This window comes from Phyllopteryx taeniolatus, chromosome 18, assembly GCF_024500385.1.
Source record: "Phyllopteryx taeniolatus isolate TA_2022b chromosome 18, UOR_Ptae_1.2, whole genome shotgun sequence".
NCBI lineage: Eukaryota > Metazoa > Chordata > Actinopteri > Syngnathiformes > Syngnathidae > Phyllopteryx > Phyllopteryx taeniolatus.
The window spans coordinates 9,808,631-9,835,604 of record NC_084519.1 but is presented as its reverse complement, the minus strand read 5'-3'; the positions used below and the strand labels follow the sequence as shown (position 1 = coordinate 9,835,604).

Here is a 26,974-nt window from a genome sequence, read left to right as displayed (position 1 = left end):
GGGATGGAAGGCCACAGTTCCTCCAGTTGAAGTCGGTTGTAGAGTTTTTGTCGACCAGTCAACATCAAGGGAATCCGAGCCCAGGCCCAACATCAAGCCATCGAAGTCTTGTGTGGAGCTGTTGAAAGGGAAAGTCAATGCCTCTGGATCAGGACGAGCGAAAACACCAAACTAATAGCATGCTGCCTTTGCAGCAGCAGGGGTTGGAAGGGGTTAAAGTGGAGAAGGGCACTCCTGGCCTGCCAGATGATGCTGTTGAGGAGGAAATCATTAGCTCCCTCAAACAACAAAGCCCGAAATATCATCATCTGTCTCACAGCGGTGTCTAAAAGTATTGTAAAAGCAAGGATTGCAACACCGAGTGCTGAAGCTGGTCCATTCAAGCTCAGGGAGAAGGATGCCCCTGCCATGCAGACTCCCCAGCGCTCGGAATCTTAACATCACATCCTCTGTTTTTAAAACAGACTCTAGCTTGCAAAACATATGTCCAGTATGAGTGCGTACATAGCTAGAATGACATTCAGTACAACACTGACAAAGCCAAACAATCCTAAAGCTGCATTATTGACTCCAGAAATGATATAGCATGTCGTAACCTGGAACCCAAAGGAAAGACAAAACTTCTAAACCTTTCTCCTAATTTGCTCCCTTTTTCCCCCCACCCATCCTTAGCCCGTGGCGCACACTCCACTAAGTATTGTGGAAATTGGTTTAGTAGTTGTTGTTTTTGTGTCATCCTGCTGAGTGATGCTGCCGCTGAAAACAACCTGCTTGGCGCAAGCAATAAAAAATGACCATAAAGTTTATTGTCTCCCATAATCCGATGGTGTGCTTTCAGCACCGTTACCTGAAGTAACCTCCACTCACTGAAACTTCCTGATTACAGCCGCATTCAGAACTGAGCGAGGCGTGCCGGCAATCTCTCTTTTGTAAGTCACACTCGTTCAAGGTTTATGCTGCCTATAAGCCCCTTCCTCTCTCTTTACTCTCATGCTGTATTTCTGTAATCTCCCCTCCTTTCCCCTCGCCAGCACTTCGGTTTCCTCCATAAACAACCCCCTTCCCATTTCCAACCTGATTCAGCACCAAGTCTTTAATCAAAGTTGTCCACATTACACCCACACCTTCTCATAACAAGGAACTGGCATGATATTGTACATGTGGTATCATCGGTTTTAAAAAAGTCATCAATTCATCGAAATTTCCCTGATATCCAGCAGCTTGAATAATCAATGACAACTCAGCTGAAGTCAGTAAAATATAGTCACCAAATAATCAAGCATAGAATCGTTAATTGAGATATTTTGTGAATGATAAAGACACTGTGCTGAAATAGTGTAGTGGAGGAACTACAAATCCATGGTCGTCGATGACCACAAAATATTCCACCAAATATGCAGAAATAAAACTGTGATATAATGATATACTGTATATCGTAGTGAGATATAAAAAGGTCTACCGTACGATGTAAACTTCCACGATATATATTGTTATCGCTGATCGCTGTAGGAGGACTGCCTTGTTGTCGCAATTGAACATCTTGATCTTGTTCTGAAGGGACGAAGCCTCGGTGGTCCAAATGAGTCGCAGTGTTGTTATAAGCGTGTCTTGCCTGGTGCCTTGTTTATTCGGCTCTCGATGCCCTGGCCCCATCCGTCATCTTTGCCGACTATGCTTCCTAGATATGTGAAGCGGTCCGTTTCTTTGGTCTCTCCCTGTTGGTTGATCAGCGATTCCTACCTGTTTGTTTGTATATTTTCAGTCTTGTTTGTTTTCAGGCTTAGCTGCCTCTTCACAGAGTCGTGTTAATTTTGATTGTATGTGTTGTTGTTGTTGTTGTTGTTGTTATTGTTAGGACAAGAGGCTGATGTCATCTGCAATCTAGGTGCTCCAGATGTTTCTGACGGTCCAAAGAATTTCCATCTTGTTGGTAATGGTTGTTTCAGATGGAAAAAAACTTTTGCAGTGACGTTAAAGGCAACAGTGTGAATGTTTATCAGCAGTCAAAATCACAAATATTGACTCAATTATTTAAGAAGTAATTTTAAATCATTGTCTTTGGGGTAGTCGGCACAAACTAAGAAGGAGAATTTACCATAAAGGCTTTGTTGGTGGAGAAATCAGTTTTCCCGCTGGCTGCTTTGACTTTGTGTGTCAACATGCCTCAATAGTTGTTCCCTCAATTGCAGGCTTCCCCTAATAAAACAGCACATTTGAACATGTGAATTATTCAACAATGCACTCAGTGAGTCTTTATTCTGATTCAAAAGTTTGTAGCAGATTAGCTATGCTCAAGGCCATTTTTACTTGATTTTCCAAAGGCGAGCTACGAGGAAAATATCATTCAAATTGTGTTGATGCCCTCCACCCAGCATTTTCTAATCTCCTCCGCCTCGCAATGCTTTATGTTGGTGCACTATAAAAATAAGTAAATGTGTGCAATTGCTGCCTGCCGGGGAAGCAGTGAGACGTACGGTCATTACATTAGCTGTGTTATTTTCTGGCTGGTATGAGGGCCGCATGCAAACATGGCGTGCGTCACAGTTCGTCTAGCGTGACGGCGGGTGCCGACTGTCATGTCCCAGCATTCGTTCACCCGCCACACATACACACACACACACACACACACACACACACACACGCACTGTGGTACTTGAAAGGGGTGGCAAGATTGCCTTTGGGATGGAGTCATCTCATCTTGTTGCTCCCTTGTGTGCCTCTACTTTGCATGCAGTATGCTCACGTGAAGAATTGAGGCCCATGGGAGTGGCAGCCTATTGGGTTGTACAAAAAAAAAAAACTTACAAAAAAATAAAAATAAAAAACAGTCCTAAAAAGGTAGCTGCTTTCCTCGTGTTAAATTGTAAACACTTGTAGACAGTGATGTATCACTCACTCTTGTGGCTCTAATATTTTCGTCCTAATTCCCACAAAATGTAAATGCCAGTTACAGCTTTATTTTTGTTACCACAGTCGTGCCTTTAGATATGAGGCTGATTCATTATTGTAACAACCAAGCAGATTCTTCTGGTGTGTGCAACTTGGCTACTGGGGGCAGTATAATACAGTCATGCAGACACAAACAAAGATGAGTTTCACAACTACTGTGACTCAATGAGATGCAGTAATATCACTTTTTTTTCCACAGAGGATAAAGACTATGCCTGTGAGTATTTTATATGTCTGCCCTGCACCGTTTGTGTTCAAATATCATTTTCTTAAAACGTTATTACACCACCACAAAGATGCTATTTGTGAGCCTTTCCCATTATGTGTTAGCATTAAGCTAGCCAACAACATGTAATTCTCTCCATTTGAGGTTTCGTGTGTCCAGTAAACTAACTCAAAAAGCTTGATTCCTCTTTTTGAAGAATTGTTCACAATCTGCCAACTGCTGCTTGTTGTGAAGTGAGTCGAGTACACTGCAACCATAAGGTGCTCATATTTCAAATTTTTACTTGTAAGTCAAAGCAGGAAATTGGGTCACTCATATCTCAAGGCACCACTATTCTTCTAACCCAATGTCTGACTTAACATGTATTAGGTATTTGTCAGTAGACTAAATCCAAGAAGTAGCATCAAATCACCTATGTGATAATATATATCTCAAATATATAATAATCAAAAATACAAGGAAAAAATAACCAACCACACTACCAATGGCTCCCATGATTTTGGATGACACAACATGTCTTTGCCAAGTCAAGAATTATGTTAATTGTGTATCTGTGTCGAAACAACCAGACTACTGACTCGACTGCCCAAGAAAATCGAGCGCTTTGGAGTTTTTCCATTACATTGTGGAAAAAAATCATATCATTTACCATACCTGATATACTCATACATTAGATATTATCATGAAAAACACAGGATTCTCAACCCGCTTTACAGTTCCTCAAACCTTTCAGCTACCCAATTGCTTCGGTCCCCACCCCCAATGCTCCAACCATGCTCATTCCGGGCAAACGTTATCAGGGGGGGAAAGTTGCTCGGCACAACAAGCAGACTAAGCTAGCGGAGCACAGAGCTGCTGGAGTCAGATATTTCCCTCAGGAGGCCGATAAGAGCGGCACCGTGGACAAGCATCAGATAGCCAGGGAGTGATACCGATGTTGGCTGGTTCTATAATCCAACTTTATTGCAACAATACGGCAGGAGTTCACCGATAACGCCGTATTCCAACCGACGGTGGTCCCATGAAGAGGAATTTTCTACAACAGCCATAACTAGAGCAAGCCATGGCAATTTGTCATTGCCATTTATCACCTACAGTGAACAAAGCAAGCACACTTTGCCTCATCTGAGGAACTGTGCGAGCGAGAGTCATCTTTTCATTACCTCAAAGTGATGTTATATAATATTCATCCATTTCTTGACAGCAAGAGTGAGAACAACAGGTTAAGGAATACTTTGTGCTTTAACAGGTTTAAGTCTGTTTTAATACCTTTGAACTGTGTAGGGGGGGTAAAACTATTTTTCGAAACTTTTTCTATGCTCTCTCTAGTAGGTCCGGAATGTATATCCCCCCACGTTGAATGAGGATTCAGTGCATATGTATATATATTTTTTTTAATTTATTTATTTATTTATTTTTTTAAAGTCAGCATTATTTCTATTCCCATTTGTCTTGGAAGAAAACTTATGCAGATGAAAAAGATAAAACCTCAGTTTAGATTAAAAGTTCAGCTATATGCTCGCACTCACTGGCACCAAAAAACAGTGACAGTGAAATATTCAATTCTACTAAAGGTTGACAACCGCTGCCTTTCCTCACTTGTCATTTAGGAATAGCACAAGGGACAAGTGATGAGTTCGTCTCCAACTGGGTGCTCTGAGCATGTTAGTGACCATTCATCACAAAGAAAATCAGCGCATCGTTTGTCTTACTTTTCGGTAGACGATCATGTTGGGAGAGTCGTCGTCGGGGTCCACGATGCTCAAGGACCTCATGGACAGCAGCGGTCGGGTCGGAGGCGTCCGGACGTCCTCTTTCAGGTCTTCAACCTCTTCATCGGCATCCATGGACCCACAAGAGCTCAGCTGCTCCTCTCTCGGCTGCTCTTCTTCTTCTTGCTGCTGCTGCTGCTGTTGTTGTTGTTTTGGTGCCTCAGCCATCTCCTCGCGTCCTGTCAGTCCTCCTTGCCCGTGTTACGTTATCCTGTCTTCTTTCAAAGAGTCTCTCTCGTCCTTACCCTTATTGTCCCTCCATCAGGATTCAGCTGCTGCTGAAATAAGAGCAAAAGGGATGAATCAGACAATATTTTTTATTTTTTTTTATTTTTTTTGTGAGCCCTTTACAGGCCAAGGAACCTCAGCTTTTCGTCAAAAGGTAATTATCATCATGTTATACTACAGAAGTTTTGGTATAAATTAAATAAAAAATGTTGACATAGTGTATATATTTTATATTTTAGAGTTTGAAAACACTTGCACTGCCATATTAATGTACTGCGATCATTCTATGAGGTCACAATTTTGAATTTCAATGAAATTCAGTAAAAAAATGGTCGTGCCGTGCACTGTAGCAACTTCAAACGAGCTTATCAAACTAGTAGCTTTTTGCATTAATCAGTACCAATGAAGTATCTCTCAGTTTTAAAATGGATGACGAGTACACCATAACTCACTCTCGTGTTACATGGCTTAATTGTTGTTTATGTATTTTGTAATCATTTAACAATACCAAATAAACAGCAATGATCAGTTAATAAACCAATTGAAAAAATATTTAGCTGTAAACTTTAATGGGAAATAGTTGATGCAGCATAAGCGATATAGTAAACAGATGGATGAACATGTTTTCTTATATACTTTTTTTTTGTATTGAGCCATGATTTGCACCACTTAAGCAGCATTGATTAGAATAACAAGAAGGAAAGTGTTGTCTGTGTGCATTTTTTCCAAATTCACAAAACAAAGCAATAGATTAGTGCCGCAAATATTACTGCAAGAACCGAAGCTGCTACAGTATATGCTGTATCAATATCATAGTACGTAGACACTGTACTATCGTTTTATTTAGGTTTTGATGAGAAATTAATGACTGTCGCACTGGTGGGCGGCACCAAACACAAAGCGTTGCACTTTTCTGATGTGCGTGCATGTCCGTGCGTGTGCGCCTGGATGCGTGTATGTGTGTCTCAATAATGTGCATGTCACTCCCGGTTTTTTTGTCCATGACTATCAGGGATTTAGTTCCAAGTCATCTGGTTCTTAAGGTCGATACTCCTATCAGACACATGTTTGTGCATCAGTGAGCTTGTGAAATGATATACACTTGCTGCGATATTAGGTGCACCTGCACAATCTGAAGTGGGATGCACTAATACACAGTTTTAAAATGTGAGGGGCCCCAGACATGATGAGAGGGGGGGGGGGGGGGGGGGGGAAAGAGTCATGTGTGCGTGTGTATTGCTATTATAGTGTGTGGTGTATCCAGACACACCTGAGCACACCACGCACAAAACAATGTCTGGGACTGGCTATTGTTTCATTCCGCATCACAATCACAGAGTAAGTGGCTCAGCCAAAAGGATTTGCAAATGTAGATATTGGACCAGACATTTACAATTGACGGCTTTGACCGTTTTCAAGCAAATTAGGGTGGAACAATCAGTCTTATCGCACCCCACACCGCAGAACAATCGCTCAAGATAATCTTTTAGAGCAGTGACTCTCAGCTGCTAGTGGTAATCGGGCTCACTCGAGTGGTACGCGAAAGTACACGCCCAAGTACAGTTCAGTTGTAGTTCACTTTTTATAACAATTGTCCTATATTTAGGCGCAGTGTTAACGTTCAAACTGCGCATAATGTGACAATGACCTACTACTAGACCTACTACGCTACTGTATTGTAACGTTGGTCATGATGGACGACCTATTGTTAGCATGATTGCATAATTGCGTTTTTCATCATTTTTAACATACTGTCACAATAACAATAGAAAACACCAATGTGCGTGCTTAATATCCAGACATCCATCCATCCATTTTCTGAACCGCTTCTCCTCAGTAGGGTCGCGGGCGTGCTGGAGCCTATCCCAGCTATCATCGGGCAGGAGGCGGGGTACACCCTGAACTGGTTGCCTGCCAATCGCAGGGCACTCATAAACAAACAACCATTCGCACACACATTCACACCTACGGGCAATTTAGAGTTTTCAATTAAACTACCTTGCATGTTTTTGGGATGTGGGAGGAAACCGGAGTGCCCGGAGAAAACCCACGCAGGCACGGGGAGAACATGCAAACGCCACACAGGCGGGGCCGGGGATTGAACCCGGGTCCTCAGAACTGTGAGGCAGACGCTCTAACCAGTCTTGCACCGTGCCACCCTTGCTTAATATGTTTTTTCTTTATGTATGTGTAGATTCTCAGTCATCCCGGTCAAGCTAATCGTAGCCACTGGACTCTTCTTGCGTGACTTGGCCATCATGATACTAGGCCACCAGTATGAAAATCGGACACTTGCTTGCTTTAAGCTTGTAAGTCTTTAGTATGTTTGTGCTGTACTCCGCTTTATAAGATCCAATACCAAAGGTGGCAAAGATAATAATGGGTGTACCATCTCTTTAACAGGCATTTAAAAATGCGTGAATGGATCGGCTGAAACACACAAAGTGACAGTAGCAGTGTTGTGTGTCTGGAATCATAGATGTAGCCCTCGTGGCGTTGGATTAATTGCGCCAACATATTCTCCATCTGCATGGATTTGCACGCAAATGAAATCTTCAGGTACTTGTGTCAAGGTTGTGTTGTTGCATTAATTGCTGTAAAGCAACACTATACTGTGGCTTCAGGATGCAGCCTGAGGAGAGTAGCAAATCATCACAACCTTCCAAAGATGGTTGATAGACATGTTCAAAGATTTCACCTTTAGACTTTGGCCCAATATGAGGGAGAGTTGTCACCCTGACAATTTAAGGATTTTATGTGGAGATGAATGGCTCATTTCATCATTTTTTATTTGCATTCAAGCAGGTTATAGTTCCGCCATAACCTCCGAGTGCACTCTGAGATGAAAGTTTCTGGGGAACAACCTTCATATTTCTCACCAGCGGCTGTGATGACAAGCTTGACACTTTCATACTCTTTTTGTTGTGGACCTTTTTCCACATTGCAACACTAACTAAAGCAGGGTACACACAAACAAACAGATTTATAATATCTGTTACTGATTATTTATTTATTTTTTTTTTTTAATCTGAGAGACCCCATAAATGACTCGAGAGGACCAACTCAGCCTTACCACGCACACAAAAAATATCTCCATAGACAATCGCAAGTTCTCTCCCGCAAACCAGATATATGGCGTAGTACCAAGACTGACCTGTGAGAGGCAGCATGGTGCCACCGGGCATCCAGAATGCCAGGAAAGAAAGAAAAAAGCACTACAGTAGTAGAAAAAGAAAGAGAAGCTAGGCTAACTCTTGTGGACACACATTATTAAAAAAAACTCAACACAGAAGTTAGGTTCACGTCAGTTTTTGCGTGTGTAAACCTTTAGTAACTCCTGTCTCTTACTCTCTCCTCAGCATTAGTCGGGGGTCTCTCCATTCTCTGAGGATCACTTCATAAATACACAGAGCCACTAGCTGCAGCCTAAATTAGATTTTCTGACACACACATACATACATATAGGAAACGACCAGATTCAAGCATGTTATTGGAGTAAACAATCAGTCAATATAGTCTGTCACAGTGAGTACACCCTATTTGAACATTTTCACTTAGGGGTGTTGTCACTTTTGTTACCAGCGGATTAGTAAGTAATGGTTGTGTGTTGAGTTATTTTGAGAGTACAGTACATTTAGATTTTACATTGACTTGGGTAACACAATCGTGCAGGAGTCAAGTCTCTTCTGACAAAAACACACACACCTTGATGCAGAACACTTGACCAAGCATCTTGTGAGTTTAAATCCCAGGTGACAACTAAACATCTGGTACCAGCACACTGCGTGCGCGCACACATACGCACACACAGAATGAATAACAGGCAGTGTGTCACTTCCAAGTTAACAGACAAGATTATTATTAGCATGATGAAAGAACATAGAAACACATTCCAGTCAGTCATCTCCTTCTCACCTCAATGGTCTCTTTTTCCTCCTCCTCCTCCTCCTCCTCTTCTTCTTCTTCTTCTTCTCCGTCTCGTGTAGCTCACATAATATAAACTGCTTCACAGACACAGGCGCGTGCACTGCACTGAGAGAGGAAGCGAGCGGGAAAATGGGAGAGCAATGGGGGGAGTAGCGAGAGAGAGCGAGAGAGAGAGAGAGAGAGAGAGAGAGGCATGTGTCAGAAAGCAGCAAGTTTGAGGGAGACAAAGTACAAAGTGAGCTAGAGAGAGACAGAGTGAGATACAGAAACACAGAGTGAGAGACTCACACACACAAACACACGCGCAAAGTTTGCACTTTATATTCTTCTCTGTCTAACCCTTACAGGAAGACCAGCAGAAGATCAAAGCACAAGCTGAGCATGCAGCCACAGAACACTTCATTTGTGCAATGTCGGTTCCTGTCCAATGGTCTGCATCTGCCCGAGGGTGAGTCTTTTCCCGAAGATCTGGCACGCCCAGAGTTTTCGAGGGTGTTCACCAGTGCATCTGTTATGAGGCCGTTTCTCAGTCAGAGTCACGACCCCTCTGCTGTCGCACCTTCCACCCCTCTTACCACTCGATGTGGATGTTTCCTGATGGGGGGTGTTGTATAACCGCTCACCTGGACAATGGGACCTGTGTTTCCATCAGCCCGATAAGACGGCCACGGTGGAACGGAAGGGGAGATATAGATTTCAGGGCCATCTTCCCGGAGACTGAAGATGAGGACGGGAGGGTTGGGCTACGCCTGACGGCCACGAGCTCAACGGGAACGCCAAGGCTGAAGAGCGTATGATCGTTGCGGAAGACGAAGGGGATGAGGTGATTGGGGCCTTTCCGCCTGTGCTTCCACTGAACCCTCCCCCTGCTCCTGATCCAGAGGAGGCCCCAGAGCCAGCTCTCGTCCTAGAACCTACGCCTGACCCTGCACCGGCCTGCTCATCTATTTGACGATTTGACCCGGTGTCGCCCACGGTAAATGCAGAGTATGATCTTGATGTTGGGATCTCGGATTCCTTTATGGGGTTATTTATTGCCTGACGCTTCCCCTTACTCTCGGTTTGAGGGCCCTGGACCTGAGTCTGAGGAGGGGGTGTCGAGTGTTGGTATAAGGTAATGAATGGTGCATTTGACTGATGGTACAAAATGTGCCTAAATTGTTGATCGGATACAGGCCCAAAAAAATTCTGAAATGAAATGAAATGTCCATCAGATGGAGCCAGAATAGAATTCCATCAGGTCCGTGACATGGCTTTTACACAGACATGCCAATACAGTCTTATAATCATGTGCTCGCTCAATGCATATTCGCAGAATATAACCGTATCAGCTTTTTTTGGCAGCATAATACACATGACTTCCATTCATAATAACTAAGTGTTAGTTATTGGATGGATGATGAAGTGACAAGACCTTTTCATTGTACAAGTGGGTGTTCGCAATGAAATGTTGTTTAATGATCAAATTATGTCATGTTGTATGTTTTCAATGATGTCTGATGTTATGAATCAGAATCATCTTTATTTGCCAAGTATGTCCAAAACACACAAGGAATTTGTCTCCGGTAGTTGGAGCCGCTCTAGTACAACAGAGTCTAGTCAATTTACAGAACACTTTGGAGACATAAAGACATGATGATTATATACTGTATTAAATGTAGTGATCAGGTACGAGCTGTCCTCCAGATTTGAAAAGGAGAAAGGGTTGGGTGACAAGTTCCGTTAAACTAAGTCATCTCCATGACAACACAGGAAATGTGCTGTGCGCTGATAACGGACACTCAGCGAAGTGGGCTAAGGTCCTCTGCTCTTATGAGGAAGTGAAGGCATTTGCTCTTAAACTTTACCTAATATAGTTACCAACGAGGGCAAAACAGCCCCAGATGGCTCTGTAACGCCCTTGGCATAGGCAGTCTTATCAAAGCGGAATACTTCTGATTTTTAATGCTCTTTGGAAAACGTCTGTTAGCAGCAGATGTTGCGCTAGAAGTTCTGATGTTCTCATTCTGTCTTTGTGTAAGACGCAAGATGATAAGAGATGGGGCTTCTGAAAGACAGCTTGAAAAACCTCTGACAAAAATTAGCGAAAGAAAAGAAATAGTGCAAAACTTTAGGGAGAGAGCCCTTCAACAAACTAAACCCTTTCCTAATCTTTCTACAAATTTTAAGAAGAAGCTCGTCGAAGCGATGTCCGATCTGATCAATCGAATATTCCTTTGGAATTAGATTTTATTATCATCATGTTTTGGATTTTTACATTTTGGACTGTTTCCATATGTCATGGAATGAAACTTTGAATGGAACCACCTTTTTTCTTGGACTGGTGTTTTTGGTTCATTTTGGTTTTCATCTCAAAGGATCGGCTTGAAATCTTTCATCTCATTTATGAGTAGATGTTTCACATACAGTTCCTTTTTGTGAATATTTGTATTTTCATGATTTGATGCTTATGCCCTAGCTCAATTCTATTCATTAAAAAGCCTTTTGTCTGATTCTAGAAAAATTTCCCTTTTATTTTAAGACTGATTGGCACAGTGTTAACAATATTGGAAGATATAATAACACTTTACCAACATAGCCTATAAACATTTTGACTCCTATTCTTGAAAGGTTATTTCAGCTATAACATACATTGATAACAGGTCCTGACTGTCATATAAAGACCGTCTAATAATCCTAGGTCAGTAACAAGTGCAAAATATCATTGAGAGAGGGAGCAGCTTTAAAGAACCGTGGTTAGGTCTTCGGCACACATCAGCTCAGGTTACTCGGTCGAGGTGTGGGCTAACTTAAGCAGGGCCGACGCTTCATAGGCGGCTATTAGAACCGAGGCGAATCTTTCAAACAGTAGCTTAAGCAAGCCCCTCGTTGCCATTTAGAGTCCATTGTGTAATCCGCAAGGACAACGGGGATTTTGACCCTTTAAACGAAGAGCCGGTCAGGACTCCTTTTATACCATAGGTGCAAAGGAAGACTGGGTTAAGCGAGATCTGACACACCCTATGCGGCCTGGAGCAGAGATGGGCAACTGGTGACAATTGGAGTGGCCCCTCAATTAATTTTAGGGAGGGGGGGGAAAAAAAAACATTTAGAATTATTTTTTTTTTGCTGTCCTTGATCTACACTGTATGGAGCAGCACACAGCGTGCTGCCCTAATTCTCCACAACATTACTCTGACGGACTCAGCAACATCACACTTAACCGTGTCTTTTTTTTTTTTTTTTTTTTACCCCCTCTCATTTTTGTAGTGTTCAAATGGCAAAAAGTAGACAGCAATAAGCGGACAAATCAATAACTCACACTTAGCGGTCAACTGTCGTTCGCTACTACTGTAATGGACCACTCTAGCCTAACACACATACACACAATGTTGTCTACTCACGGATGCAAACAAGAGCCACTACTACACTATTGAGCAAGAGTAAACAGGAAGCGAAGATCCCAGATGATTCAGGTGCACGTTGGAAATTGGCGAGGCGCCGATCCTAGTTTTCACACAAACACACAACCAGACTACTCAGCTGGTCAACACATGAATTTAACTGAAGTGGGAGTGCCCCAAGGCACCCAAGTCAGCATCCTCCATTCATTAGGGGCCCAGACGCACTATTTCCTCAACCATCAGAGCCATGGGATCAAGTGCTACGATGCAGTTGAAAATGTTCCTCTCCAGTCCGTAACTGCCGAAAAAAATGAAGAGGAGCCATGTCAGCCACCTTCATTGTCCCCAAAAATTGATCACTGCCGTTTATATTCATCAACCAGAATCCAACCGTTTACTGCCACCGGCGTAAGTATTCGTCAAGTATGTTTTTAACGGGTAATCTTGGATGACGGTCTCACCCAGAATGTCGGTGAAATTCAAGTTTGTAAACTACTGTAATGATTAACAGATTACTTGAGTTGGCGGCGTTGCATCACTTTGGACTTGAAATCAGTAGAGCTTTTGAACAGAAGATAAAGATTAGGCGGTGAATGTCAACCTGTCACATCAATTATGAGTAAAGTACAAAAGAGAAATGCCAACATGCTGGGAGTTGGATGACTTTAGGCCCCTCCCATTCAGATAGAGTAGGTATGGTATGAACAGAGTATGTGGTCTGGTAGGTATAGTAGAAAGTATGTGTCATGATCGTGAGAAAAGATGACAAATTATTTTGAGGGGGGCTTAACATTTTAGGGGGCTTCAGCCACTGGTTTGTATCAGGCTATACATGCAGGCAGCATTCCACCTTGATACTACTTGAGGAGTCAGGAAATTTCCAGGTCTGTTGCAATTTCAGATGTTGTATTGGTACCTTATGTACTGTACACAAGTTTAAAGTCCTATGCTGTTCCTACAGGGAACAGCAGTGGTTGACTAGCATGACAAAACACATTGTGTTCACTGTATATTTTTCATCCAGGACAGGATGAGTATTTCAACTATTGACTTACTTCATACAAAAACATGAAGGTCAATTTCATGATTCCAACAAGTTCAAGTGATGCCTTTAAATGTGAATAATCCTCCAGCTCTCCTCCGCCAAACTTCTGTCGAAAATCCTTCAAGTGATTCAGCCCCCACGTTTTCCACCTGTACCAAGGATGACTAATCAGCGGCCGCCTCCGCTGTTACACCTCTCCCCTTCTGTATGTGCCTGCGAAGAAGTCGCCTCAAACGACCCTCGAACGTCTCAGCAAGTGGACACACTTAAACAAGAATAGGTCGGCTGACAGCATGAAGGAGACGTGACAAACACAAATCCCAGCATGTGCTGTACTATTGCTTTCGTGCGTGTTGACTGAAGACTAAATTGCCTATAAGTGTGACTCAGAGTGCAAACAGTTATGTGCCCTGTGATTGGGTGGCCATGTTGTACCTCGCCTCTCTCCCAAATTCAACTGGGATGACCTCAAGCACATCCACGACCCTAATGACAAGTGCTACTGAAAATGGCTGGAGGTTGGCCAAGCATGATGTCTTTAGCTTCAGAAGGTTTCCTTGCTTCGTTTACAATTCGCCAAGTAACTCAAAAGTTACTGTTCATCTATTTCAGGCTTTTTACGTTTTATGACTCTCTGCACAAAAACACATGGTTTTTGGCCCTCATCTAAAAACATTTTGAGAGACAACAGGTGAATCTGTAGTGCAAATACTTTGAGCAATTGTTGTCACATTTTGTACTGTCAAGGGTTGCAATATACATGTTGAGCAAAGGATTCACACACCTTCTGACTGGAAGATTATGAACAGTTTCATAACACCACCTAAAAAAAAAAAAAAAAAAAAAAAACCTAAACAAGATGAGGCGGAGCATTGTGAAGTGGTTTTTCAACATTTTGTTATTTAAATATAAAACATGTGTAAAGCACTGTATTATAAATGTTGAATTTTGTACTCACCATTAACTCTACAAATGCTTGAAGGACCTGGAGATGAAACTGCAGAGAAAGGACTACTGCCATCCACTCACGAACAAAATAAAAAAATTATTTAAATGTGTTTTGACAAACAGAATGCCCTGATAGGCTTGAAATTCAAGACACCCTGTGTGCCTGATGTGGGAAGCAGCCCCAGAACATAACAGAGCCTCCTCCAAGTTTCACAGTTAGTACCTACAGTACAGTATTTTCTTTATGTTTCGGTTTTACATCTGTAAACATAACTCTGTGACTTGCCAAAAAGCTCTATTTTCGTCTCATGTGCCTTAAGGACATTCTCCCAAAAGTGATGTGGCTTGTTGCCATTACGCATTTTGGCAAATTTCAGTGGTTATTGTCTGTTTGTCATCCTTTTAACAGAAGGGGAACACAATTGTTCTGTACAAAGAGCACCTATTGTGAAAGTGGGGCCGATTTGCTATATCCAGCACAGTGTGTGTCATATCTGAGCAGGGTGCAATCAAATCTCATTCTATGAAATTCTATCTTTCCTTTACTTTCAAACCCGAGACCAAAAATACCTGTTGACAAGTGCAGAGCTCTCGTTGAGTTCCAAACATCTTTTGATTGCCTCAAATGGTTGTGCAACTAAATATCTTAAGTTAAGGGTACCATAATTTTACCATTTTTTCGTTAGGCCAGAAAATAGAGCAATGCTTGATTTTTTTTCTTTTTTTTTTTTTAAAGGTAATTTTCAGTAAAATGTTATTCTTAAGTTATTTCAGTAACCACTGTGCATTTGTAATTGTGTAAGGGGACGGTACCAGCAACTTCGTCCATGTGTGTACTGTACTCAGGAGCCAGGACAGGAATACATGTTCCCCTATGGTTGCTAGGGAACCACTACATCGCGGTCACTTCCATTTCCTTTTCTATGGTCATCATCACATTTTTTTCTTTTTAGCCATATAGTATTCTTCTATGGTCGTATCACAAAAAGACAAGGTTCAAAATTCAACATAAGAAAGGAGTGTATATATAGTTAGAATTTTCTAAGAAGGACATAAATGAAATGACGAATGCACAACGGCATTTGTTTCAGAAACTTTAATACTGTGATCACTGCAAATGTCTGTTTTCCATACTTTTACATTTTACATAAACAATAGACACAGGATTTACACAGCATTTTGTATCCTGTAAAGTTCTACGGTCCTGCATGATACATCACATCATGACTCATCGAAACCCTCCTACTACTGCAATCGCTGACCAAGCTGGGATGAGCATCAATCCAGAATTCATTCTTTTCAAACCTGTTCGTCCGATCATCTTGCGCGGCTTTGGGAACGAAATTAACCGGGATTTCCTTTTTTTTTTTTTTTTTCTCCTTTTACTCCCCCTCTCTCTCCTTTTATAAGAAAAGTCGAGCACCTCCCTCTGTTGGTCAGAAACTGCAATAATAACAAAACTAAAGAGCAGCAAAGCACATCTCAATAACAAAGATTGCACAGAATGGATGGATCCTTCCCGCACTCTTTCAAAATATGTAAACTCCATCTATTTGACAAAAAATATGTGCAAAGGTTTTTTACAAAATGGAACGTCTGAGTAATTCACGTTGACACACATATACAAAAAAATAATAATCATAAATGGACTGGATTTACTGATTGATGGACTGGACTGGCAAGCAAAATATTTGCACGGCACACTTTATCACTCAGACTTTCTTCATTCATAATACAAAAACTACAGCACTTTGCATGTACAACAAAACATGGATTGTTACCCATTTACCATTTGGACAGTGCCAATTCTTCAGGGGAGTAAGTGACAGGACATTTTTGGCCAGTGGTGTTTGATTTTTGTGAGTAATTTGTGTTTCACAGTATTGGATGACTGGAGCAATTCATAACATGCTGCCATCTTAAATACAGATAGATTGGCAAGCAATTAGCATCTATGATCTATATAGTGATTCTTAAAACAGAACCATTTTTTTAATTTCTGATTCGCTCATTTCTACAAGTGGAACTGAGCTAAATGTACAGGTGCATCTCGTAAACCGTTTCAGTAGTTCACTTAAAACATTTTAAATTATTATTAAATTCACTACAGAGTTTGTTTTTTTTTCCCCCCCAGAATTTGGATTATATCTTTCAGCTACCAAAACCCCCAAATTCACCAGCTCGAAGAACTATTACAGACTCCAAATGATTTTTAACATAGAAATTAGATATAAATTGGTCTTCTGAAAAGTATTTTCCTGAATCTTTGTAATATAAGAGCTTCGCTTTTTAGCTGAATTACTGAAATAAACTTTTCTATCATATTTCAATTTATCGAGATGCACCTGTATGTCATGTAAACATCACATTACTTTAGGCCTGTTAGTTTCTACATTCATGCGAAGGAGTCATGTGCAGTCAGGTTGTATATATAATAATGTGTCAATTATTAATGTGAATTCAACTTAAGGAGATTCTAAGTGGGATTGTTAAATGTTATGTCAGTAAGCAACAACTCTTTCGTGTTGCAGTCCGACACCTAGCGCAATAAATTAGTTATTAAGCTATTCGTGTTGCATCGTAAATGAAAATTGTTTATTACAGCTTGTTTGAGTACATACTGTATGGAATGGAATGCAAAAGGCACACACACACTTGTTTACACTCTTAATGCCTGAGCCTCTCATAAGAATTTAGATTTTGTGCAAAAAGGAATCAATCGTTAACTACTACAGTGGAAAAGTGACCCCCCCCCCCCCCCCCCCAGTTATAGCTTTGTTGTCACTATTAATATAATGAAAATAATAGAGCCAATAATCTTTTGCGCTTTGAAATAATGGCAATTACAATTTATCGAATGTTTGGTGGCAAGACATCTTTTAAACACTCATTTGGGACTTTTTTTGTACTTGCTGCGTCATTTTGACTAAGATAAACTCCTGCTAGTATTGGTTGTCTAGTAGATGGAGAACGCAAAAAAAAAAAGCAATACTTGAGTAAGATTTCGTACATATAGTAGAATGGAGTACTATTGCTGAATGTGTATTGGCAGTAGTTGCAGTTTTTGTTTTGTTTTTTTAGGCAGTGATGTTAATATTTTTGGAAAACCATCCACCTATAAATTGTAATGTTATTGCACTGTTTTTTTCTTCTTCCGTTTTTATGACTAAATTCAGTGCCCAAAATTTTTGTGCACAAACTGCTTTAAGTGTTTGTTTGTGTTAATTGTTACCAAGATAATTCGGTCCTAATGTTGGTGTTGCGATTTCAAGCCTAGTGGAGTAAAAGAAATATTGAATGAAAAAAAATAAATAAATAAAAAAAAAAAAAGCAAACCATATTTTGTAAAAATAGTAGAATGGAGTCATGTTTTTAGGTCTGGTTTGTTGAATGTCTTATGGCAGAAGCCACAATTTTTTATTTTTTTAAGGCGATGTTTATTTTCCTGGCTTTTGTACAAATCATAGAAAGGGTACATAGTTTTTAGGGCCACTTAGCGTTGTTTTACTCACACATTTCATACTAGAAATGACTATAAAAAAACAATGTATCCTGCCAGAGAAACACTAATTGTGGATGTAATGTACTTTTTCATTTTTTTTTTCTGACCACGTTATCTTTAGTGTGACATGCAATTGATTTTGTGGGTGGGTGTTACCAGGTACGTTTAACTGTTAGAATGAAGAGGAGTCTTTCGCTTCCATGTGTTGCCCAGGTGTTGTTTCAAAGGCACGTACGTCCCTACTCATCCTGGGAGGAAAAATGACCCTTAAGTGACTGTAGGCACAGCTGCATAGACTGATGTACATTCACGCACGCACTCCACAGTTTTTTTTTCCCCTTGTGGTATCCAAAGATAGATAATTTTTTTGTTAAATACCCTTTGGACCATTGTCTAAGCATCCTCACGTTCACACACCTGAGGGAAAGTTTACAAGTAAACCGAACAATCGCACCTAAAGGTCAGCTCCCTTTCTCCAAACATCAACCTTTGATTGTCAGTCAAAACTGGCTTCTGATGCGCCACCGTGTTTTTGTACGCGAGTGTTCTAAGAGGAAAAATACAAAGTGAACGAACTGGCGACATGTTGAAGAACCATGAGTTGCACTGGTCATCACTAGCGGGCGTCGAAAGCAACACGACAACAGGCTCGAGCACCACGAAACGTAATACAGAATTAAAATGCAGATAGTCAGGATTAAGAAAGAAAGCCATTAAATTATATAGTTACTGAGTTGTTTTTTCCCCTCCTTCTTGACGAACTTAACACTGATGTCAGTTGTACTGTACGAATAGAGCAACTTATTTATTGGAATTATAGTACAAGGAAATAAATATACCCTTCATTACTTATCACCCATCCCCCCCCCAAAAAAAAAATAAAAAAATATTCAGATTACTACTATTCCAGATTCTTCCAGAGTCTTCTCCCACATCTTTATCACAGAAGGAAGTTCACTGCTTTAAAATGGAGAGGAGGTCGAGGCTCATGAGTAGCTGTGTTGGGTTTAAGAGTATCTTTTTAAAATCTTTCCAGGGAATTCTCTCATGTCTTCTCCCTATTGCTTTTAAGACATAAAGCATTCCGGATAGAAATCGAGAAGTTATGGCGTGGCACAGCTGCCGATGGCTTTGAACTATATTCCTATCGTCGGGGGGGGCTGTCTGTACTGTCGAGCACGGATTAGTTGCTGCTCCCCACTTTCCGGAGACAATAACATTGACATTTAAAAAAAAAAAAAAATAAAATAAAATGTATAGGCTTCCCTTCAGTGCTTAGTCAATAAGCCCCCGGGGAGCATTCAGAACAATCAGCGTTGTGCAGGGAAAAAGATAAAAATCCAGCCTCAAACATCTTCATTCTCCGTTGCGGGGATATGAAAAGCCTTCCCCACAGTTTGGTGGGCAAGCAGCTCATTATGGTGTGCGGCAGTGTGTTCCAGTGAACAGCAAGTGGTCGGGACTGCAAGAATTGTTACATTCTTTGTGGGTTGTAGGAAGTCCACTGAGGTCGTTCGAATACCTCAGCTAACCTCAGTCGGGTTGGGTTTGGCACCTAAAAAAAAAAATCTTCCATAAAAGCTGTCCCAAGCTGAAAAAAAAAAAAAAAAAAAAAAAAAAAAAAAAGGAAAGATGAAAGTCCACATCCATTGTGGGATCACAGCAGGTCAGAAAATGGCTTATGTTCACCGTATAATAACTGGTGGAAGCGGTTGTTCCTTCAGACTGCAGGGAGCGAGTGAATTCCCTTTCTTGTCACTGTATTTAAAAAAAAAAAAAAAAAAAAAATAATAAAAAAAAAAATTAAAAATAAATAAATCAAATGGGCAGATGAGTGACTGTTGTTTACACTCAATCGGCGACCAGAGTGGGATTTTTTTTACTGGGACTGCCATTCATGTGTCTTCGGGAGTATCAGTTCATATCAATGGTATTGAAAACCCATTCTGTGAACTTCTTGAGCTTGGCAGCGGAGGTCTGAGACTCTTCCTGAAGCCTCTGGTTGTCCTCCCACAGCCTCTTGATCTGAGCCTGAAGCCGCCCCTTCTCGTCACGCTCCTGTGAGTTTTGAAACAGTTCACAAAGTACATGACGGTCAACCTTTTATTGGCTAACATTGGCACGTTGTATTGCAGGCAGAAAAAGCAGCTTTGAATGTCTTTTTTTAGTTTATTTTTTTAAAAGGAGAGATTGAGGCATCTGCTCATTATCTAAAAACATGAGCGGAGCTATTTAGTTGATGGGATGCAATATATATAATCAAGCTTTAAAATGAAAACACATATGGGACAAAAACATCTGACACAGAAAAGATACACATGACAAAACTCTGTGGTCACACTACATTATCTGACTGAATGACATCAGAAATCTGCCTTCACAAAGATAAGAGAGGCTGGGATTTGCCTTTCAAGGAAGGTATTAATTCAACAAAGTGCTTATTATTATTATTATGTCCTCAGTTTACAATTGTTTCTACCCTCAACGTTCCGTGTTTACAAACATCACACAATGAAGTAGTTTGGAGGTAAGGATTTATTCCCTTTTTGGTTACATTCTTTCAATTTTTTATTTTATATATTTTTATGGCCAAGAATGGGTTTTCATACAAATATAAAGATAAACTATAATTATGACTTTACTTCCGCGTTGGCACAGCTTAGTAATAGAAACTACGGAGTGTTCCGATTTAGATACAAAATCGGATTATGTTGATGTTGTGGGAACATAAGTTTGTTGTAAACACAGGACAGGGATGGGTGGTGTAGAAAATAAATCTCTCTAGGATCGAATGTTCTTGTATGATATGTACCGCTTGTGTATCTTAAAAGTATTGCAAACAACAGTAAAAAGCACTCTTGCAAGGCCAATTATTTCTGTTCCACTTTACATATTCGATCTCACTAGACTGTGTAGGTGTACCTAATGTTGCCAGTGAGTGTAAAAATATATAGCTGCTTGGAAGTAAAAAGACAACATATGGAGCTTTATAGTGACACTCCATTGTAAATACCGAGACTGTAGATTTAAATGCTAAAATGCTCTTCCACTTAACCGAAGGCACTAGAGTTCACGCTCAGTGAGACGTTAGGAAATTATTGCAACTAAAGCGGGGTACACGCATAAATTTGAGTATTATACCCCCCGGTTCTGATCAAAGTCACCCAAGGCCCAACTATCGCATGTCTCTGAAAGATTGTCCTAATTACCCAGTGGTGTGAGGTGTGTTAAGAGGGATCCTTGCTCCCTGAAGTTCTCAGAAAACGGTCAGGGCTGACCATCACACGTCAAGGCTGTTCAATATTTACGATCACAAAGCCTTTTGCGTGGTCAACAGAGAGCTTGGCCGAGCCACAGACTCGATTTCTTCTTCTATACCACTCTGTCTTCTTTGCATTGTACAACAATCTGGATGCCTTGTGGTACCACGCTGCCTCTCACAGGTCGGATTTTGTACTACCACATACATCTGGACTGGGGAGTACTCACTTTTGCCGGTGGCAATATGTGGCGGAATGAAAATGGATTAGATGCTAAACAGTTGATATGCGTGTACCCTGCTTTAGTGTCAACTCAGGTTTATATTCATGTGTGCAGAAAAAGTAAGAATCTATTCAATCCCTGCCGATGACGAGGTTAGTGGTGGTAATTCGGTACAGTGTTCATGCCTACCTTCTTCAGGTCTTCTTGAAGCATCTTCACCATGGCCTCTAACTTGGTCACCTTTCTCTCCAGTCCTATGTGACCCTCACTGTGCAGAGTGAGTAAGTTTGACTTGATCTTAGTCACCGAACGTGTACACCACATATTAGCGGTACTATAAGGAAGGGATTCCTTACACTACCACGAAAATAACTAACGTTTTTACACTATGAAGGTGAGAGCTACTTGTGTATTATTCATAGGACTGGTAATATTTTTATGGTAATTTGCCTTATCACAATTATGTTGTTCAGGGATGAAAAGGTCATGTGTTACCTCGATGCGGGCCGGGACATGGGAGCAGGCTGTAGCTCTATGTGACTCTGCTGAGGACTGGAGGCACCGCTGCTTCTGTGGTTTGAATCCCCAAACACGTAACTTCTCTGGACTGGAAAGACACACATGAAAACAACAAGTGACCATTGTTGTTATCATCTTGCCAGGCTTAAAAATTTGATAGGAATAAAAATTGATCTTATTAAATAGCTTCCCTTGAAAAAATACTGTAGGTGGGAGTAAACGACAGCTTATATTTCACACAACAGGAAATCATTTCTTAGACTCTTGCTGCCGTCAAATAAATACAGTTGCTGCTCCTTGACATTTTTTGTAAAGAGTGCCCTTTTTCAAAAAGTCGTTTTTCTTACATGGTTTTGTAAATAAACACAGACACAGAACAACACAGAATACATACGAAATGTGCAAAAGAAAACATGTGGAATTGTGGAATATGAATCCAAGTCCAACGGACCTGGACTGGAATACCAGTTCACAGGTGCTTTAAATTGGTCACTTGCGTGCAACACAGATGCGAAGCAGTTATTAGAAATGGTGGCTATTCAACTAAGGACTAGGTCAGTGAAAGCAAGGAAAACGTTGTAAAGGAAAATGCATACAGTGCTATTTTTAAACTGCCTAATACGTACGTTGTTTCATGTTCTGCAAGGGAATTATTTGATAAAAAAATGTTCATGTATTGATTCGGAGATGGATTGTGCAGTGTTCCCAATGCATTTTCTTTTGAGCATAACTGACTTTTTACACTGCCATTAATCTTAACACAACTGTATATTATAAATATTGCTGTACACTCTTTTCATTACCTTTATTTGAGTATCATAATGTTATTAAGACGATAAGTCAAAATGAATACACAGCAGAGCTAAAAGCACAAATTATACCATAGTGTGTGTTTCTTTCACTGTCAAAGGTGTTGGCCACATCCACAAGGTGTGTCCAGTTAAGTGGGCTGTCCCTCTCAGAGGATGGGAGGGGCATCAGCTCCTGAGGCAGAGGCCCACGATGACGCTCCACCAAATCCACCAATGACGTGTCAGATGCTGAGAGGTCACCTATGAACAGAAAAGAGATTACGTGTTTACAAAATGTTAAGCCAGATAGATTTCACATTACTAGGAGCCAAATTTTGTAGTCAGACTATTATATGTACTGGACTTTCTTTCTTTTATGCAGTAACAATTTCCTGCCATTCTGTTACCATGGAGTTTGACTCCCAGCTTATAGGAGGGCCGTCGAAGGGGTACGCCACGGGTGGTGGGGGAGCGCGGGAGAGTGGAGCAGCTGAAGAGAACGTCGGCGCCGAGTGCCGCTTCCATCATGGAGTCGGTCAGAGAGGGAAGGCGCTGGCCGCGGTAGATGCTCTCGTCGGATAGAGTGCGATGGAGCGAGCGGCGGCGGCTGGGGGGCTGGCTCGGTGGGGATTTCTGCGCATGCTGTAGAAGCAAGGATTCGTGTTGTGAGCAAATAAAGACACTATCAGTCAAAAAGTGTGGATAGAGTTTCTCGTTCAATATCATGAGAAAGTGTGTCTAAACCTTTGACCGGTAGTGTACATTACAAGTGAAAAGATGAAGCTGCTAAACTAGTGTGAGCAAACTTCCTCTACTGAAAAAGTTGGTAACATTTCATAAGTTAATGCCTATACAACCTTTCCCCCCCCAAGAGTTAAAAAAAACAGTTCAGTTGTGTAAAGTACTTGTACAAAATTCAAAACACACTCAAATAATCTTAATGTCATTTCCACATGAAATATTCACACAGTTCAGTTGGCATATACAGGTGTAGTATGCGTCCTGCTAATGTTTTTTTTTTTTACTAGCACTTCCAATTATTTTAATATAACTATTTCTTTTGTGAAGCACAGTGCACGTGTGTTCATCACATCTGCCTCAAACCTCTAAGGTTCGTGGTTTAAATCTCAGCCACGGCCTTCCCGTGTGGCGTTTGAATGTACTCCCTGGATTCTACGGCTTCCTCTCACATTACAAAAGATTCGCTGGGTTCCTTGAAACCTCGAAATCCTCCATAGGTGTGAATATCAGTGAATGGTTGTTTGTCTAGATGTGCCCTGCAAATGACTGGTGACCATATTCCAGGGTGTAAACCACCTCTAGCCTAAAGTTAGCTGGGATAGGCTCCATAAAAAAAAAGATCAAAAATTTAAAAAATTAAATTAAATCTACTGTAACTCATTCTATATTCTGGTTGTAGGTTAGCTCCACACTCGCACTAGTAGCAGCACCTTTTCCTTATATCTGCGTGGTGGTAGAGGGCTATCCTTAGCAGGGTGCCTCTTCACGTCTTCTTCAATCGTAGACTTAGCATGGCCCTGTGGAGAGTGCATGTCCCTTAAAGAGGGCCTGGCTGCAGGCGTTGGCATAACCTCCAACCCACTCTCCCCTGGCGATTTCCTGAAATCACACAAAAAAGTATTTTATTAGCCAAAGCCATAAGGGGAACGATGCAAATACAGTCTGCCGGGTTCCTCAGTTACCGCACCAGTGTTGGGTTTTATGTATAATTTTCTCTACAGCCACAAGGGGGAAATCAAGCCGCACAAAAGGAAGGTTGAGGGGGTGTACAAGGAGCAAAATTAGCAGCCAACAAAAAAGATCCATATGAAAGAAAAAGGGTAGATGCTGATCAAGTGTTTCAACATTATACATATCACTACGCGTTACTGAATTTCATGATCGTGTTAAAACATAAATTGACACACAAGACCCAGGGAAAACCTAAAATCTGAATCATTAATAAACATTTAAAGCATTAGAAAGACAATGTATGGTGGTATCATTGATAACATATTTGAACTGGTGTGTTTTTGCACATAAGTCATAAGGCAGAGATTAAAACAAGAAGTGTTGAGTTTGGCATCAGAGGTTCAATGCCCCCAATGTAGCTTAGAGGAAAATACTGAAGAAGGCCCCCTCATCATTAATCTGACATTTTGGAAGCACTCTCAAGTTAGAAAGGTTTCAAACCCTTCCAACTGCAGGCTGATCAAATATTTGTTTAAGAAAATTTTTCATACGGGCAAAAATAGCAATATTTGTAAGTTCAGTAGATCATTTGTATTAATGAACCCAAATGTCTGTCAGTCTTATTATGATCCTTCTTACTTGCGTGTGTCTCCGAAGTCAACCGAATTGATGGTGGAACCAGGCTTCCTCCAGCCTATCAGGTACTTGGACTGAGCTCCCTGGCGAGGGTAAAAGCTCTTTGGTCCAGGAGACACCGAAGACTGAGATGATGGGGAAGTGGTTGAGGAGGACTCTTCCCGAGGGGAACTGTGTCTGGTTATCAGAGGAAAAGTGGCCAATATTTGTAAGCAAGATAAGTATTTTACATGGAATGATTATCATTAGGGCCTGACCGATTAATTGGCCGATATTAGCCCTTTTCAAATTGGCCTTTTTTTTTTTTTCAACACATTACAACATAAGACAAAGATAATGACATGCAAACAGTCAAAATAAAATTGGGGGGGGCAAAATCAGACAAGACAATCTACTGTTTTTTGCTGATTTTTCTCTATGCTGTAAAGTTAAAAAATTCCTTAAGGACAAAGTATTGTAAAACAGTCAAATGCTGTGCCTGTAATTCATATCTTTATTATTGTAAGCACTAAGGCAGATGTGTCAAACTCAATGCTCGGGGGTCAGATCCGGCCTGCCACATCATTTAATGTGGCCCGCAAAAGCAAATCATGTGTGTCAACTTAATTTTTTGTGCTAAAATAGCACAATTGATTGAGAATTGCAAGTACTTTTTGTTACCAGTCCCATTTTTTAAAAGAAAATTAAAAATGGTTGAACAGTTTTCATTAGCTTCTGATTTCAAAACTTATCAATCAGTTTGTTGTGTATTTGCAATAGTGAGGCGATTATACATTTATATGGGTGCAGAGACATAACAGCCCTCTGCGGGAAACCATAACTATGACCCCTGCACTAGGAATAAAAAAAATAAGTTATTTTATTGATTATATTTTTTTAAACTATATCGGCTGATTAATCTGTTATTGGAATTTTGTCCTGCCAAATATCAGAATCGGCATCAAATAATCCATATCAGTCAGGCCCAAATTATCGTTATTATTAGCTTCCAAAGCTTGAACATTAAGCCATGTTTTTCCTTAGAGATGGCACACAGACCAACCTTGAGTGAGATCCACCATCACTCAGACCGAAGGTGCTGCTGTCTCGAACGAGGAGATGAGTAGGAGGAGTTCGACCAGTGCTATCTAGGCTCCTTTCTACTGGAGGAACTGGGGACTCAGAAGCTGCGGGCGACCTCTCCAGTATTCTCCGTCCACCCTCAGTGGGGCTGTGCCACGGCGACCGCTCCCTGCTCTCTCGACTTCCACTGGGAGCGAGCAGGGAGGTGGCGCTGCCGTGATGAGAGTGCGGGTGGTTGTGGTGCGAGGCACCGTACGAGCTGGTGTCGATGCCGCTGTCGGCCGAGGCGCCCTGGAGGTAGCCTCCGCCTCCCAGGCCGTTGGGCTCTGGCTCCCCTTGGTCCCCGCTGGAGCCTCCACCGGCCCCCATTTCGTACCATTTATCACTGTCACTGTGGCCCCCGCTGGAAGCTGTGCTTGAAAGAGTATTACTGCTGGAGTGGCCAGAGTAAGGGCCGTCCGACTGTCAGAACAAACAAGAAAGACGGTACATCAGAAGAAGAACTGAGGCGATATATATAGAATGACAATCACTGCTAAAATTAACTATGTTAGCATAGCTGAAAATACAGTACATCATGCCACCAATGCTTCAGTGGCAAAGGCTGGATTTATACTACAGTGTTGAACTGACACAATTTAATAATGTGCATCCTAGCCGTGTCAAAATAAAACATGAAATATGCACTGTTTTTGTCATTCCTATCCATAAAAACAAGTTAAAATGACAGGGCGATGACAAACTGCTCAAACACTGAGCAACTAGCAGCGATTTATCATTATTTATTTATCGCCCATATGGCATTGATTGG

General features: G+C 41.1%; 2 protein-coding genes across 6 annotated transcripts in view; both read right to left on the bottom strand.

Moving 5' to 3' along the window:
- rgs6 (regulator of G protein signaling 6) overlaps window positions 1-9,228 on the bottom strand; it is a 65,800-nt gene extending 56,572 nt beyond the window's left edge. Inside the window, exons 1-2 of one of the 3 annotated variants that reach the window (XM_061753383.1) lie at window positions 9,091-9,228; window positions 4,888-5,222 (exon numbers count right to left, since the gene is read on the bottom strand). In XM_061753383.1, the coding sequence (XP_061609367.1) occupies window positions 4,888-5,115 (228 nt within the window). In that variant the 5' untranslated portion in view covers window positions 5,116-5,222; window positions 9,091-9,228. Of the gene's footprint in view, window positions 1-1,464; window positions 1,759-4,887; window positions 5,226-9,090 lie in introns of those variants that run through there. The other 2 variants (XM_061753382.1, XM_061753384.1) reach the window with 2 other exon arrangements.
- Window positions 9,229-15,559: 6,331 nt separating this feature from the next.
- The window catches only part of sipa1l1 (signal-induced proliferation-associated 1 like 1), a 70,794-nt gene continuing 59,379 nt past the window's right edge, over window positions 15,560-26,974 (bottom strand). For all 3 annotated transcript variants that reach the window (XM_061754326.1, XM_061754324.1, XM_061754325.1), the window contains 8 exons: window positions 26,144-26,625; window positions 25,105-25,278; window positions 24,225-24,393; window positions 23,181-23,415; window positions 22,864-23,034; window positions 21,959-22,070; window positions 21,653-21,731; window positions 15,560-20,038 (listed from right to left, as the gene is read on the bottom strand). In XM_061754326.1, coding sequence (XP_061610310.1) covers window positions 19,895-20,038; window positions 21,653-21,731; window positions 21,959-22,070; window positions 22,864-23,034; window positions 23,181-23,415; window positions 24,225-24,393; window positions 25,105-25,278; window positions 26,144-26,625 — 1,566 coding nt within the window. In that variant the 3' untranslated portion in view covers window positions 15,560-19,894. The remainder of the gene's footprint in view (window positions 20,039-21,652; window positions 21,732-21,958; window positions 22,071-22,863; window positions 23,035-23,180; window positions 23,416-24,224; window positions 24,394-25,104; window positions 25,279-26,143; window positions 26,626-26,974) is intronic.